General features: G+C 41.5%; 1 protein-coding gene across 17 annotated transcripts in view; it reads right to left on the bottom strand.

Moving 5' to 3' along the window:
• The window catches only part of DOCK9 (dedicator of cytokinesis 9), a 302,147-nt gene that overhangs the window by 184,566 nt on the left and 100,489 nt on the right, over nucleotides 1-17,092 (bottom strand). For 4 of the 17 annotated variants that reach the window (XM_033177369.1, XM_033177377.1, XM_033177382.1 and 1 more), the window contains exon 1: nucleotides 5,486-5,758. The exons of 10 other annotated variants lie outside the window; for them this stretch is intronic. In XM_033177369.1, the coding sequence (XP_033033260.1) occupies nucleotides 5,486-5,611 (126 nt within the window). In that variant the 5' untranslated portion in view covers nucleotides 5,612-5,758. Of the gene's footprint in view, nucleotides 1-5,485; nucleotides 5,781-17,092 lie in introns of those variants that run through there. 3 more of the 17 variants (XM_033177367.1, XM_033177372.1, XM_033177380.1) reach the window with 1 other exon arrangement.

Genomic DNA, 17,092 nt, shown 5'->3' with positions numbered 1-17,092 from the left:
ATGACTATTGGCATTACCTTGCCATAAAAAAACAGTCACCAGCCATTCTCCCTCCATGCTGATGACAGATCATGAGAAAAGAAACGCCGGAGGTGGGTGGATTTTAGTTTTTAGTTTTCTATACAAGTGATTTTAGTTTTCTATACACTGCTACCCAGGAGGTAGCTGTGACTTGGCATGGCAATGAGGTAGGGAACAAGCTGTGGAAGCCCCATGTCTGATATCATTTCCCAGGCCTGGCATGTTAATTAGATTCACTCGGACCCTTTCTAAGCATGCACTCCCCAAAGATTCCTTCCACCGACTGCTCCACAAAATAGGTATGCAGCAGCAGGAGCCTCATGTAACACTGTTTACGTGAACAGACAAGGGTTCGGCCTGCGCCTTCTGCAAAGCCGGGCTATGCCTACGTTAGCTGCTAAAAAATCTGAAGCACGTCCTTCCTGGAGCTGCTGATGGTTTAAGTGTTGTCTGCTTAAGTGTCTGGAAAGGACAGGGTGGCATTAACACTCACTGTGCCTGATAAAGATCACATGAAAGCATTCCAGAGGAATGAACCCCTTCCTTCCTCATGCCTTGCTGCCCGGGGAGAGGAAGGGTTTTGATCTCATTCACCTCCATGCACTGTCCAATAAGACTGGCAAGTCTCTATTCTTGTAAATGTGAGTTGAATAAATTAATGAATAAACAAATGAAACACAAAGAGCATTGTAGTGAACGTGTATGGCTTTGACTAAGTAAAATTTCCTGTTCTTGTCACTAGGAATAGGTCACTATATAAATCTTTTGGGAACATCTTTCTTTCACCATCCAATATTTTAAAAACAAGGAAACTACTTATTAAATATTATTGATGTAATACCATTAATTATTTTTTTCTAAAGTTGTCTCTAAGGATGCAGGAAAACCTGTAGGGCAGAAAGGCTTATTGTCTAAGTATAATTTAATTAACTCAATCACAGTCACCTAAAGTCTAATTGAAAATTAACAACCTGATCATTGCCCATAAGCTTATACTTCACTTAGTCTGCTATTTCTAGAGCAAACAGAACTTCAGGGATAGGAAAGATTTTCTAGTCTCATTCCTCCTCTGTCTGGGGGACAGAAGAGTTCCCAGGTAATGTACTGGTGTGTCCAACCAGAAGCCAAGTCCTTCTACTACTTTCTACATCAAGTACTTGTGCTGCCTTCTCACAGAGTTATTTAGCTAGAGTAATCATGTGGTCATTCAAACATTAAAATAAGAACTAAAATTCTGCTTTTAACACTTGAGGATCCCAGGCAAATATGAGCCACCCAAAAGGTGTCTCCGAAAAGAAACTTTTATTTTCTTTGAGACAGGGTCTAACTCTGTCACCCAGCCTGGAGTCCAGTGGTATGATCTCTGCTCACTGCAGCCTCAACTCCCCCAGACCCAAACAATCCTCCCATCTCAGCCTCTTGAGAAGCTGGGACTACAGGTGCATGCCACCTCGTCTGGCTAATTTTTGTATTTTTTGTAGAGACGGAGTTTCACCATGTTGCCCAAACTGGTCTTGAACTCCTGAGATCAAGCAATGCCCACCCACCTTGGCCACCTAAACTGCTGGGATTACAGGCTTGAGCCACAGTGCCCGCTGATCCTTTTCAAAAAATACCTAATGAGTACACCTAACAGGAAAATTCAGCTATTCTCAATCTTTACATCCTTCAACCTTAAAAATTCCCAAAATAAGACCTGTGCTGCAGTCCCTACCACCCTCACAAAAGTAACCCAATGAAAGGGCTGCATAAATGACATATAACCCAGCCTTTTTCGGCACTTTGAAGCCACACCTTTTTCCTCTAAACTGTTGAGCAGTAACAATTAGAATAAATTGTTTCCAGGAACTATGTTAGAGCTGGGGGGGTAGGGGGTAAAAATAGGTATTCAAATGTGAGCAGGGAAACTAACATGCAGACATCAAGAATATCCTGCCTGTTCCCCTGGTAGTGATTTCTAGCCCCCAAAGCCATTTCTCAGTGGGTTTGGCAGTAAGCCTGGATAGAAATGGGGAAGTTTCACCATGTGCTTCCTCCTTCACTTACTGTCACAATGCAGGGGACAAGACCCACCCATGTAGGTACCTGTAAAGTTGAACCTTGCAGCCTCTGAAACTTGATAATGCTCAAACACATATTCTCTTGGAAACACTAACTTTTAGCCGGTTGCAGAGGCTCACGCCTATAATCCCAGCACTTTGGGAGGCCAAGGCGGGTGGATCACCTGGGGTCAGGAGTTCGAGACCAGCCTGACCAATATGATGAAACCACGTCTCTACTAAAATTACAAAAATTACTTGGGCGTGGTGGCATGCGCCTGTAATTCCAGCTACTCAGGAGGCTGAAACAGGAGAATCGCTTGAACTAGGGAGGCGTAGGTTGCAGTGAGCCAAGATTGAGCCACTGCACTCCAGCTTGGGGAACAAGAGCAACTCCATCTCAAAAAAAAAAAAAGAACTCTATCTCCAAAAATAAAAGGAGAAAGAAAAAGAAACACTAACTTTCTGTAACACTAAACAAGCAGCCACTGCTAAGGGAAACCTTCAAGGTGGCCCCGGCAGAGGAGAAAAAACATTACCACCAATCATAAGGGCAGGAGGGAACTTCTGATAGAAAGTTTCTAGAACAAATACTGGCTTGCCTACATGCTTTAAGATCTACTTACAAGTACCTTTATGGTAGCCTCGTTACTAATGCAAACAATTAGAAACAAATTGAAAAACCATCCAATTATAGTATAGACCTAAAATGAGATAATATGCAGCCCTTAAAATAATGGCATAGGCCAGGTGCGGTGGCTCACGCCTGTAATGGCAGCACTTTGGGAGGCAGGCGGATCACCTGAGGTCAGGAGTTCGAGACTGGCCTGACCAACATGATGAAACCCTGTCCCTACTAAAAATACAAAAATTAGCTGGGCATGGTGGCGGGCACCTATAATCCTAGCTACTTGGGAGGCTGAGGCAGAAGAATCACTTGAACCCAGGAGACAAAGGTTGCAGTGGGCCGAGATCGTATCACTGCACTACAACCTGGGAGACAGAGTAAGACTCTGTCTCAAAAAAAAAAAAAAAAAAAAAAAGGCATAAATCCACATATGGTGACAAAAGATGTTATTGACATGTTCTGGGAGAAAATTAACCCAGAAATCTACTATAATAGTACATCCTCTAAACACACACACAAGTTATACTATTCTAGGCACAGGAGAAACTCTGGAAGTATATGCACTGAATTATTAATAGTGGTCACCACTGGAGACTAAAAACAAAGACACTGTTTTTCCTACTGCTACACTATTTGCATTTCTTGTTTTTCGTACTTCTATACTACATGCATTAATTAATTTTATCCTTTTCAACTTAGGTAATATTTTTCCCCAAGGACTGTTTCTGTACATAACTAAAAACAGCAAAACTTTATTTCAAAATGCTACCTCCTGAATAAAGCATGTTACCTACATTTAAACGTCTCTAGGTAGAATTCATTCAAATGATAGACAGTCTTGGGGATTCTCACCAAGCCCGTGGGCCCCTGACATTGTAACAATGAATAGTACTGCCACAAACAGGTTGCACAATGGTGTCTGCCTCCTTCTGAAAAATCATCTTGAGAAAGAAGTTGTCTTCCCAGCAATCTGTTGAACTCCTGTTTGCCGGTGGACAGCAACAGCCACAGGTAAGAGATCTGCCCCTGGGCAGAGGCCCTGCTGAAATATCCTTGCTTCTCTGATCTGACATCAGCTCTTTTTATCTTGTTTAACCTGCTGGAAGAAGAGAAACACTTCCCGATAAGAAAAAACTTCTGGTATCACTATCGGCTTCCTCACTCCCTCACGTCTCTCTGCAGGTGCGCAGAGCTGAGATCTCCACGCTACCAGAAGCTGCCAGGCCCTGACAAGTGTTCCCACCAACTGCAGCTGTAGGCAGCACAGCCTTCTCCACCGCAGTGGAAAAAGACCCCCAGTGGAACTGCCTGGAGTGAGATTCACCTAAACAAATAGTTGGGACATACATGGCAAATTTCTTGAGCACTAGAAAGAGAAGTAAGTTTAAAAAGTCACTTGTGTGCTTAAAAAAAAAAAAAATGCACAGCATCTTTCTACAGTGTATTCAGTCCTGTAGACAAATATTTCTACACAGCTGGAGAATCACTGACAGAAGATTTTTAAGAATATTCACAAGGGAACCTAAACCACACAACTTCCTCCAAGAAATCATAAGTTACATCAGCTGCTTTAAGCAGTGAAACCCACTCAGCCTGCGAGCAACCTAACAGATAAGCCAGCTATTACATTAGCAGCGAGGAATCCAGAACAATGAATTACATTTCTAAACAATGTAGCAGAGGGTGAAGAAAAGAAACCTTAATCTCTAAGATGAAAATCTGCAGTGAAAAAGACCATGATATTTTACTGACTTTTTCAGTTCAGGGTTAGTAATATAGTTTTCAAGGCAATACAATATACGGCATTCTCACGAATCACAAAAGAAAGCAACTCAGTTCAAATCAAATCTGTTACAGGAAAGTTTAAGCTCAGATTCTTAGACATTAATTGAAAATTAAGTAAATTAGTAAGCAAACACCTAATGGTAACATCAACTGAACCTCCAGGTTAAAGAAAAAATTCACTAAATGAAATCACTACATATTAGTTTAACAATCTCTTTAGCAGATAATTTGAAAGGCTCAATTGTCCCCCCTCTGCAGGGCATGTTAGTGGTTTTGTGCAGCTTGCTTAAAAAATTATGTGCCTTTATTGTACTGAAGAAATTCCGAGAGAGAAGCACAACCTACTCACTGATGATAACAACACAACCATTTTTCACATTCCTCCCCTACGAAGTCCACCAAAGCACTTGGCTCTACCCAAATGCTGAGAGTTTAGCTGATATTAAGAACAGAAACGTTTCTATCAGCTGGTTCACAGTTTAGGTTCTTCCCTACTTGATTCAAGGCAAACCTCCTGGTAAAATGTGTGAGAAGACCATATGTAATTTTATCCTTTCTAAACTATGTAATATTTCCAACAGTTATGTTCCTTAAAACCCCCCAATGGGACCTGCCTCATTTTCTCAATAGCATAAATAACGTAGAAAAGGTTTTAATTTTGCAAAGCACATCTTTTTTCAACCTTATAGTTGCTATTAAAATATGCTTCCCTGGGTTTACATTTGCAAACACTGCAGCTAGGTGGGATATAATTGTGAACAATACATAATTGTTCCATACAAAGAAACCTCCTAGAAACCACATTCACCCACAAAATGTCAACATTTCTTTCTTCACAAAGAAGAATCAAAGGGGAATCAAAGTCATATTACAGGGAAAGAGAGGAGTTCACAAGGGACAAGCAGAGCAAGTTTTGAAATCAAAGACAGGCAACAGGCGTCAACCCCGTCCACACGCACAACAAGAACCCAGCATGGGGGAGATACAGCAACACTGTACGAGACCCTCTTACCGGCACAGGGCCCGGGCTCTCTGCTTCCACTTCGCCCTGAGCTGCATCCTTGTATTGCAGGGGGGACTCAATCACCAGCTCCTTTTTGACACTTCTACTACTTGTCCTGCATTTATCAGCCTGCATTCTCGGCTGAAAACTCAAGTTAGAAAGTCTGCAACTGGAACAGCTGCGAGTCCCCGGCCGTGCAAGGCACAGGCATGCCAGTGGTCCAAGGAAGGAAAGGAAACTGGCTTCCCAGGCACAAGTGGTCAGCCCCTCTGGCTGGGTCTGCAGAGCGTGTGGGGAGGGAAGGCATGATAGCGAAGGCCAGCCTCCAGGGGTGTTACTACTCCACGCAAAAGGGGAGGCTCCCACTTGCTGGCCAAAGGAAAACAAACTCCAAGTTGAACAATACACAGTGTACTGCCTCTCTGATAAAGACCGGCTTTATTGTGTCTGTTCCACACAGCATGGGCCAAATCAATCGGAATCAAAATAGTGCGGTGTTGAAAAGAAAACCAGTCACAGTTAGACTCCTTCATAACTACCTTAACTCTGAAGCTCATGGAGCTTAAGAGACAGCAAGGTTGTCTGGTTGTTCTAAAATTCTTCCAGTTTTGGAATGCTTTCATTTGTGTTATGGCTAAACACCAAATGCCTGGCTGATGATTAAAGCAGGGAAGAGCTACCAGCAAGCATGTTCCCATAGCCTGTACCTCATGGATACAGGTGGAGGAAATAAGTTTCACCCCGCATGACAGACCACAGCATGAAACACTTAATTTATCTATTATTTGATGCCAGAAAGATGAGGTCATCAAAACATTTTCATGAGATACCACATATCATAGTAAATGCATTTATTAAATAGAATATTACTTTAAGTCCAGGTGTGTCGGCACCAGAAAGTACCCCCAGTACTAGGTACTGAGAGGATCATAGTAAAAGTATAAGGTAGAGTATCTGTCCCTTCAAGGAACTTCACATCTAGCTGGGAAGGCAAGATGAACAGACATCATAAATGACAAATTAATGAAATTAAGAGAGAGCTACACAAAAGCACGAGAAAATAGCTGGATCACCAACCTAGGGTTCAATGGTGGTTTAGTAGCACCCAAAAGAGGTGTTCCTAAAAGTCTGTATTTTTATTATTTCCTGACATTTAACAGTGGAGTCATTTTTTTTTATCTCTTGGGAAAAATTAAAACAGACGTATTAAGGGATTTATCTAAAAGTTATGTGGAAATGAACATTAAAGAGGGGATCAAATATTACTCTGTACTTCATGGATACCACAGAGCTTCTCCTAGTTACTCTGAGTATTTCCCTGACATCAGGGAAGATTTAGTAACAGTAGACAACAAGCAGCAGCAGCAGTAGCAGTAGCAGTAATAGTAGTAGCAGTAGCAGTAATAGTAGTAGCAGCAGCAGTAATAGTAGTAGCAGTAGCAGTAGTGGTATTCAGTCAGTCAACAACAAGAGTAGTTATCACATAGAAACAATAGGTGCCAGAAGTACTCTACCCAGGGAAATAACATAAACTATTATACAAGTCACAGGTACAAATCTCCCACTTTCCAGACAAAGGAACACAGCCAGAACAGCTCAAAGGAGGCAGTGGGGAGAATTGAGACGCCACTCAGTCCCTGCATGGCCGCCTCCTTCTCCCAGCACCTGCTGAAGCTGCTGTACTTCAAGAGTGAAGCTGAAACTGAGTCTGCCACTTGAACACCAGGAACCCTTCTGAGTGTGAATATCAATTATTTAATGATCTCAAGGGATCAATGAGTCCATCAAATAAATTAATGGCTTCTATAATTTTTTTTAAACTACCCAATCCCTCAACCTTGGATAGTCTTTCAGGGTTAATATAAGTCCTCCTACCAAATCTGTGTTCCAAAATAATATTATCTATACATTTTAAAAATCTTGCTTTGTAAAGTTACAACAGGAAAAACCCAGAGTCTCAGTTACGTCTAGAGTTGAAATTACAGTAAAGTAAAAACTTAGCAATGTCCTACAAATCAGAGAAGAAAGGATGAAGCCACAAGCACAAAACAGACTAACTGAGCCTTAGTAAAGGACAGCCCAACCAACAACTCAAAAACCTTTTTGGAATGGTTCAAGAAGCTCTAAATAGTCCAGTTCTTCCTCAAATCCCCATTGCCATTAAGTCATCAGAATTTCTGGGCATTAATAAGAGAAATGTTATTTTATTTGTTATTGTTGTTGTTGAGACAGGGTCTTGCTCTGCAGTCCCGGCTGAGTGCAGTGGCATGATCGTGGCTCACGGAAGTCTTGACCTCCTGGAGTTAAGGATCTTCCTGCCTAAACCCCTCAAGTAGCAGGAACTAGAGGTGTGAGCCACTGTGTTCAGTCTACCCTATTTGTTGGGTCAAAATACCCTGGTATTCTGTAAGGAATGAGAAACAAACTTTAAGATATTTATTTGACAAACACTGTAAGTGCTGTCTGTGGCCCATGGCCTGTTCAAGCCCTGCAAAGATTGTTTATTTAATCTTCATAACAACTCTATGTAATACTGTTATTCCCATTTGACAGATGAGGAAACTGATGCCCAGAGAGGTTAAACACTTGCAGAACATTATACAGAGAGCAGTGGCAGTATGGATCCAGCATACACACGCTTAACCATGACACTATGCTCAACTACTAAACGGCACAATACCAATCACCAGTCAGCAATGAAAGACAGCAGCATCTGGCTTTAACCCTACCATGTGAATGAAGAGGTAAAAAGGTCTTTAGATGGTCTTTAAGTGCCTTGTACAAAGCAGGTATTCATTTAACAGTAACTACTGTACTGTTATTGTTCTTCTTCCAACCTGAAGAAATCAATTTTAGTCTTAAACTCAGGGCTTTTGCTGCGTGATCTAACATGACAATTCCACCAACCGTGTTGCTATAACACATTACAAAGCGCTTCAGCAACTTAATATCAACCATTCTTCCCTCTCTGTGGCTTGATTATGACAGCTGCCTTCAAATATTCATCTTGAACCTCACATGTTCACGTCATGAGCTAGGTCTTTTTCTTGAGGCTTTGCATATTTTTCAAAATGTTTAGCAATGACTTTTTGTTTTATAATCAAGGAAAACACTTTTAATTGGCTCTGAGCTTCCAAGTAGCCAGGACAAAAAGGAAAACATGATCAGTTCCATAATTTATATCATCAAAAGGAGAAAATATACCAAGTTGTAAAGCAAGTTATTTGTTTGCTTTTTTTCTTTTTTTTTCAAGGCAGGGTTTGGCTCTGTTGCCCAGGCTGGAATGCAGTCGTGCAATCTCAGCTCACTGCAACCTCCACCGCCCAGGCTCAAGCAAAATTCCCACCTCAGCCTCCCAAGTAGCTGGGACTACAGGCACATGACACCACACCCAGCTAATTTTTGTATTTTCTGTAGAGACAGGTTTTCACCATGTTGCCCAAGCTGGTCTCAAACTCCTGGGCTCAAGCGATCCTCCCACGTCGGCCTCCCAAAGTGTGGGGATTATAGATGTGAGCTACCATGCCTGGCCCAAGCAAGTAAACAATTTTTTAAATGCCTCACACAGAGATTTATGTAAAGGGGGACCATCCATGCACAATGTACAAGGCTGGCAATGTGTTTATAGGAAATGCAGCAACAAAATTCACATAGCTTTTTCCTACTCCCATCTCAGAGCAACATACTGAAATCCGAGATTGAGAACGGCAATTGTGAGAGCAAGGCAGACATCTGAGTCCACCGCCTTCCAGTTGGCCCATCTTATGAAAGAAGCAAACCCTGGCGAAGAAACCGCGGTCAGCTTTCCCATCACACATCTTGTCAAGCAGTGCTGGTGCTCGCCCCTGCTCGCTTAGGACAGACCAACACTTTTGGAATCTGACTGTCAAGGAGAGTCACACGGGACAGGGTTTAACCTCAGATCCCAAGCCTCCAAATGGGATGTGGTTTCTCCAAAGAGCTCATGAGATTGATGTGTGAGGACATGAGGATGACATCCGGTTGATGCGGCCACTAGAGGAAACACCATTTTACCAGGACAGGAAGTAGGTGGCCACACTTTCCTTTACAACATTTGAAACAACAAGGTGTATGTCTGACCCCCGATTCAACTTCCGCAAACCTGCACTGAGCTCCTATCATCTACTAATCTTGAGTTCCTTCACATGCCAGCTTGTTTAACCCATAACAAACACATCTATGAACACGGATGAAAGGCATAGCATTTCACTGTTAAAAGACAATGTTGTAAACCCTGTGGGGAAGAGGAAGGCTTCAGAAGCAGGATGGAATGAATGCTTCCGTAACGGGGTTCGGGTCTCAAATTTTAGTATGTACACAAATTTATTATACAGCTTGGGTACTCAAAACCATGAAAACCTCACAGGAAATTTAAGAAATGTTCCAAGGGCAATTTGTGACTCAAAGGAAAGCTAACTTTAAATTCCAAACTTCATCTTCCTCTTCCACCCGTAAGATGGACTTCCATCACACTCCAATTAGTGGAAGGAGTGACTGTCTCTGTAGAGGGAACTGCTACCCATGCCCAAGACCCAGTTTAAATACCACCTTCCCCGTGAACCCCTCCAGCCAGACTGAATCGGCTCCTTCTAATTTAACCCTCCGAGCACTACTTTTACCTCTATTATGGAGCTTTTCAGAGCTTACCTTTTATTAAGTTTGCCGCTTCAGTGAGACTGCTAATTCACTGGGGGCAGGGACTGCGTCTTAACCACCTCTGAGTGGCCTTAGGGGCGAAACTGTATCTTAACCAGCTCTGAGTGGCCTTAGGGACCAAACTGTAACTTAACCCGCTCTGAATGGCCTTAGGGGCGAAAAGCACTCGCAATGTATTTGCTGAACTGAATGCTGATAGCAGTTTGTCATCTTTGGTCCTAAAGTGAAATGGTATATTTGTAAAAATATGCAAACATGTTCATTTGTTAAGGGCCCAAATTAAGGCAGAAGCTTTCGATTGCTTGAAAATAAAAACCCAACAATAGTTTATTCATAAATCAAAACCCAACAACTTTCGCTACAACTTACTAAAAATAAAAATGTTCCTTTCTCCCAGGTAAGAAAATTTTATTCTGCAAAATTTGCTAGACGTTTTTTGAGACCAAGTGTATTTGAAAACAGTAAAACTAAAGTTTTAAAATGTACAAATAAACGTGTTTTTAGCAATAAATCTATAAATTTTGAAACTGTAGATGCTGTAGCTAAACACAGCTAATAACCACATGAGAAATAACAATACAAGGAATAAATCAATTATCTCAACCTAACAGAAGTTATTTACTCTCTTTATTAGAGGTTCTTGGCATATCAGAAGGATACTTAAAATATAACAATAAAGGCAAAAGAAAAATAAGTATACATACACAAATGTATACCTATATTACTTATATACATGTACTTGTGTATACTTCAAAGTTATCATTCCTTTTCTCTTGTTCTGCGGAAACAGAAACAATAAGTAGAAATTAAGAAAAAAGGTGAAAGAAAACAAGTGACTAAAGATTTTCCACAGTATACTGTTGCTCGTCAGCTTGCTGGCCAAAGAAAAGAAAAGGTGGCATGAAAATGATCTGCCCTTCTGAGAAAGACAAAAGCATGGTAGACGGCAAGAGAGGCAGCAAAACAGAAAAGAGAACAGCACTGAAGGCAACTGATCAGGGAGTGAGGCAGGAAAGAGCCAGCGAGGGAGGAGAGAAGGCAACAGCAAGAGAAGATGCGGCGGCAGCCAGTGGTGGGAGGGGGAGAGAGAGTTTCTCCACCACAACCCTCGGGGCCTCTTAGAAGAGTTAATATAGGAAAAGATACATCTGATATAAAGCCTCATGCCCTCCTCAATTATTATTATAATATATATATATATTTTGAGACAGAGTCTCACTGTGTCACCCAGGTTGGAGTGCAGTGGCATGACCTTGGCTCACTACAACCTCTGCCTCCTGGGTTCAAGTGATTCTCCATCCTCAACCTCCCAAGTAGCTGGGATTACAGGTGCCCACCACCACGCCTGGGTAATTTTTGTATTTTCAGTAGAGACAAAGTTTCACCATGCTGGCCAGGCTGGTCTCAAACTCCTGACCTCAGGTGATCCACCTGCCTCGGCCTCCCAAAGTGCTGGGATTACAGGCGTGAGCCACCGCGCCCGGCTTCCTCAATTATTTTTTATCATTACAGATTTAATCAAATAGTCACAGAAATGTAATCCACATTATCACCTAGTCTAGTGTTTCTCAGCCCAGAATCCAAGGCTGAACGTTAGGGAAGGTAGTCCACAAACCCTCTAAAATTACATATGAAATTGTCTGTCTGTGAGTTTCCTAAAGAGAGGCCAAGGGAGTTCACCTGGTTCTCAGAAAAGGGACCAATGGAAGGTCCTTCACTCATAGAACAAGGAGACGGAGGCCTGGAGTGAGGAGCTAGAGAGCCAACCAAAGTTCTGTGGTGCAAACCTCTTCCCACGGGCAGGGTCACATTCTATTTAAGGAGGAGTAACAACAGGCATTTAAACATCAGGCATGAGGTAAACAAAAAACCAGTGGATGCCAATCAGGAGTGTCAACATGTGCACAGTCTACTCATTTGTTGACGCAAGTCAGTAAATGGATCATTTGAAGCCGAATGCTTGTTGGACAACTCGAAGTCAATAGTTGTATCTCCAAAACAGGGCAAATAACATAACCAATAAAAACTGTTTTCTAAGAACTGTTTTCTAAGAACTAAGGACATTGAGAAAACGCTCACACTATCACACACACACAAGACTAAAACAATTACAACAGAATGTAACAACTGATTACCTCTGGTATATGGTACTATTAGTGATTCTTTTTCTCTCTAAAGTCTTCTATATTCTGCAAGTTTTCTTTAAAAAAGCTTTCATCAGTTCTTTAGTCAGAAATCAGTGAGCTGGATTATGAGATAATGGTATAGAGGAAGCTCATGCTGGGGTTCTAGCCCCTCACTATGCCCCACAACAGCTGTGTGATATTAGAAAAAGTCACTTCACCTCTCCGGGTCCCACGAACTTTACCTGTAAAATGAAGGTCTTACACCAAAAAATCTTTCCAGCTCTATCTATATATCTATAATATTAAGTATGAGAACTTTCCTTATTGATGATATCTGGGGAAAAACAAACCACTCAATGGAATGCATTGACCTACTATATACACAAGAAAAACACAAAGACAAAAAAGTGGGTGTCTTTCTAAACATGTCAGATTCTCATTTCCAACAGAGCAGGGGCTGAGCCAAGGAGCCAGCAGACAACAAGAACTGTAACAGAACTATAACGTGCTATCAGTGAAGAAGACTATGGGGGTGGGGGGAAGGGCAGGTTGGGGGGGCTCCGCACTCCCAGCTTTGGGAAAACCCACAGTACTGGCACAGCAGGGGGCAGTCCCTAAAGAAACCTCTGTTTCCAGATGAGGAAGCTAAGATGGGAGAGTCAGGCTGACAAAGGACACACCCCACTGTTTAGAGAAGACTGCCTGCAGCCATGGAAGGTTTAAGAAGCTTCTCAGTAAAGAAAGCCCCATTCCCACCTGCAACATCCTCCCCCATTTCCCTGCCTTCATTTTTCCACAGGCTCTGTCGCCATCTGGCATTCCTATTCCACTTTTCTTATTTAATGTGTGTCTAACCTTCCCCATCCCCAGGTAGAAAGCTTCATGAGGGCAGCATTTTTGCCTGTTTAGTTCATTGCTGTGTCCCCAGGTCCTAAAACACTACAGGTGCTGAGAAAATATACATTGAATGAATTTACTGAAGGGTCAGGATCCTCTCAGTTTGGAAATGGAGCTGTTAAGCTCTGGACACCAATGGTTTTTCTGTAAACTATCAATTTATTTTGATCAAGATAACAATAATTCAATTAGCTAATGTCAATAATTTATTTTAGGGATGGAAACTTACAAAGCCAAGAGAAACAATGTGCCTGGGATTTTTCTCAGGAAACTAAACTCCTGGTATGGGTTACCAAAACCTGGCCTCAACCTTGTTTCGCGTGATCTGTGACTATTTTATCTCCCTTCCTCAGCTTTGAGCACTGGGTAAAGAGGGCAGGGGGCTGTCCCCCTACCCCACCCCATGCCCGGCACAGTATTGTATACACAGTAGGCAATCCATAAATGTTTGCTTCTAGAATAAGTGATGAAGCCGCCTCACTTTGGTATGATTTATCACAGGAGTTCACAAGCTAGAATTTTCTCACTTTCCTCACTACATCACAAATGCTGAGGTTAAGGGCCAGAGAATGTATTCTTTGTGAAAAACATGATCAAAACTTTTTTAAAAGCACTCAAGTTTTCCTTTATAAATAAAATGCATCATTCATGTATAACTAAAAGACAAATGTTCTTTTGTTCACTTCTCCCCTGTACAGCTCCCAAATCACCCTAGTGGAAAACACAAATTGCCACCCTTCAAGTTCATTGGTTTTGTAGACCTTATATTTGTACATTAAACTTACTTAAAGCAAGTTCCTTCGGTGCTTAGAAGGTGCAAAGCTGGTAGACCATCTCAATTTATAGATGATGGAGATGGACCAAGCTGGCAGGAGTAGCAGCGTCACAGTTCACAGCAATCAGCTATCTAGCATGGGGGGTAGAGGGGACAGGCCACCAGGCCAACTCTAGACTCCTACTTCTGCAAAAAGGAACACACTGTCAGGTTATAAGGGGAAAGTCCACCATGTGGAAACTTTACAAAGGGAATTGTAGCACTTCCCCAAGGACTTCTGGCTGAATTTAGCATGAATTTAGAAGACAATGACCACATATAGCAATAACAGCTCCCCAACAATCATCTGGAAGTCCCCTCTTTTAAAAAGCAGTAGGTTATATCACTTCCATAAAATAATATCATCAGCAGCAAAGACGATGTATCCCTTTCTCATCCTGCTGCCTAGAGGAGGGCCTTCTATTTCCTCCAAGCTCATTGTAACTGATTTCCCTTAAGAGACCGCCAAGAAATAGAAAACACTGCCAGACAGTTTTAGGGGCTCACACATTGTTATTCCTGGGCCACACATCCTAAGAAGTCAAACTTTTCCCCTTGAGTGCTTGTAAAATATGTAAGTAAACTAAACTAAATTAAATTTATTCACAGGTAGATACGCTACAAATAAAGGTGTCTCGAGTTGGAGATATAAACCTGGCAGGTGAGGGGGGTGAATGCTAAGGAAGGCTATCAAAGCCTCCCTTCTCTCTGCTGCCAAATCAAAGCACACATCACATAACTTAGAAGTAATCTTAGACTGTTCAGCGGCTTTCTTAAAAGACCAAAGGTCACTGCAGCACCATCACCATCTTCACAACCTTCACCACCACCACCACCAGCACCACCAGCATCAATGGGTTTCTGTTACATTTCCAAATAATTTCCAAATTGCTTAAAGATTTGATTTTAAATGTTCTCATCACAAAAAAAATTGATTAAAGTGTCAGGCGATAAATATTAGCTTGATATCATCATTCCACAATGTAAACATGTATCAAAACATCACTTGGTATCCCATAAATATATACAATTATTTGTCAATTAACATAAAATTGTAAAAAGAATTATACATGCAACACAATGGGTTTCATCTTTCCCCTCTCAAACAAAGAGAAAACCCTTCTAAGAAAAGTGTGGTTAAGAAAGACAGGGAGATGTCTAATCAAACTCTGAACACTGGAACATCAATGGATATGAACATTCCACTGGCCCATCTACAAAGAAGAGTCAGGTCTTAAGCCTTTCTGTTGTTTCAAAAACAGGAGGTTAAATACAAAACAAGTGAGGTTTACAATGTTACATAAGCATTTAAGAACTCTCCAGACACACTCTTCCATTTATGCTTTGCCAAGACCTAAAGCTAGAAGTCAATACTTTTTTATTATAACTGTGCCATAGGTGAGCAAGAAAAACATTTAAGGAACCCCCGCCCCCCTGCACACATACTTGACATACATCCTTATTCAACTGAGTTCAATTTAACCCTTGATGCTCTTATGAATTAAACAGCTTATCAAAAGTTCACATAGTTACTATGCGTTGGAGTTATGTTCCAAAATTAACATAACTGGCAAATAATAGATCTGGATATTTTTAAGTTTTATTTCAAACATAATTTTGCCTCCTTTTTGAGCATGTATCTCCTTTGGGGGAGCCACAAAAAATATTGGAGAGTTGTCTAAGGCCTGAAACTATTAGAAGATAACAGTATATAAACATTTTTTTTAATTTAAAAAATAAAAACATTAAAGAAATTTAATTGGCTCAAGCCTGTAATCCCAGCACTTTGGGAGGCCGAGACGGGCGGATCACGAGGTCAGGAGTTCGAGACCATCCTGGCCAACACGGTGAAACCCCGTCTCTACTAAAAAATGCAAAAAACTAGCTGGGCGAGGTGGCGGCGCCTGTAGTCCCAGCTACTCGGGAGGCTGAGGCAGGAGAATGGCGGGAACCCGGGAGGCGGAGCTTGCAGTGAGCTGAGATCCGGCCACTGCACTCCAGCCTGGGCGACAGAGCGAGACTCCGTCTCAAAAAAAAAAAAAAAAAAAAAAAAAAAAGAAATTTAATGTTAACAGTAGTGTGTCTGAAATGTGGAACAAATGGCTTTTATTTTCCCTTCTTTCTACTTATCTGCATTTTTAAAATTTTCCTTTAAAAGTATGAATTACTTTAGGCACTTAAAAAAATTTTAAAGCTATCTATTACCACTTGGGAAATATTTTAAAATAATGTCCAGGAAAGTAGCTAAGGCTTACAGGGTGCTTTCTTTCCGAGCTGGGACCAGAGGCATGTGAGCGAGGTATTCATTTCGGGAACAAAATTTATTAAGAGCATTAAAAACTCAGTAATTAAGATACTATTTTAATGAAATACTTAAATTTAAAAATAATACCGTCCAAAAGCCATGATAAACAGTCAAAACGTGAAATAAAAATAGGAACAGTATTCCAGGTTATTTTCTTTTGCCTCAAGTTCCAGTGGTACTGGGATAAGCACTATATCTGGTCCTCCGTCCACCCTGAGACAGGTCTCTTATTTTACAAAGGAGGAGAGCGAGACACAGAAGTTAAAGAACTGGTTCAAGGCCAGAGCTGTACGTGGCAAAACTATTTTAAATGGATTCTTTAGAGGTAATTTTTACATTCCTTGACCAGAGAGACAAAATCAACACCCATTTTTAAAGGTACAAGTGACCAGATCTTCAAATACCATCCACGGTAACTGTAAAGACTTAAAACTCAAGCTCAATGTTCTTCTTCTTTAGAAGATAAGTAGTACAGGGCAATCTAGGCAAAGGACCCAAACCCTACTGTACTGAAACCTTTTTTATTTTACGTTTTTGTGCACACATAAACGAAGTTCGTCATGGTTGCAAAGTATTGAACAGAGGGAGGAAAAGAGGAAATGCAGAAGCAAGAGCAGGGATTCCTCCTCCCACATTAATTCCCTCGTGGAAAGAAGTGGGGAAGGAATCTGGAGATCTCGCTCTGGGGTAGGACAGCATCCCATGTGCTGAACTGCAACCACTGGCCCGGGGCCACCCTTCAGCCAGTGTCTTCAGGGCTGACACACCCTGGCTCTTCCTCACCACTCCCTGCTCAA

Source organism: Trachypithecus francoisi, unplaced genomic scaffold (genome assembly GCF_009764315.1).
Source record: "Trachypithecus francoisi isolate TF-2019V2 unplaced genomic scaffold, Tfra_2.0 Lachesis_group18, whole genome shotgun sequence".
Classification (NCBI taxonomy): domain Eukaryota; kingdom Metazoa; phylum Chordata; class Mammalia; order Primates; family Cercopithecidae; genus Trachypithecus; species Trachypithecus francoisi.
This window is presented reverse-complemented; position numbering and strand designations above follow the sequence as displayed.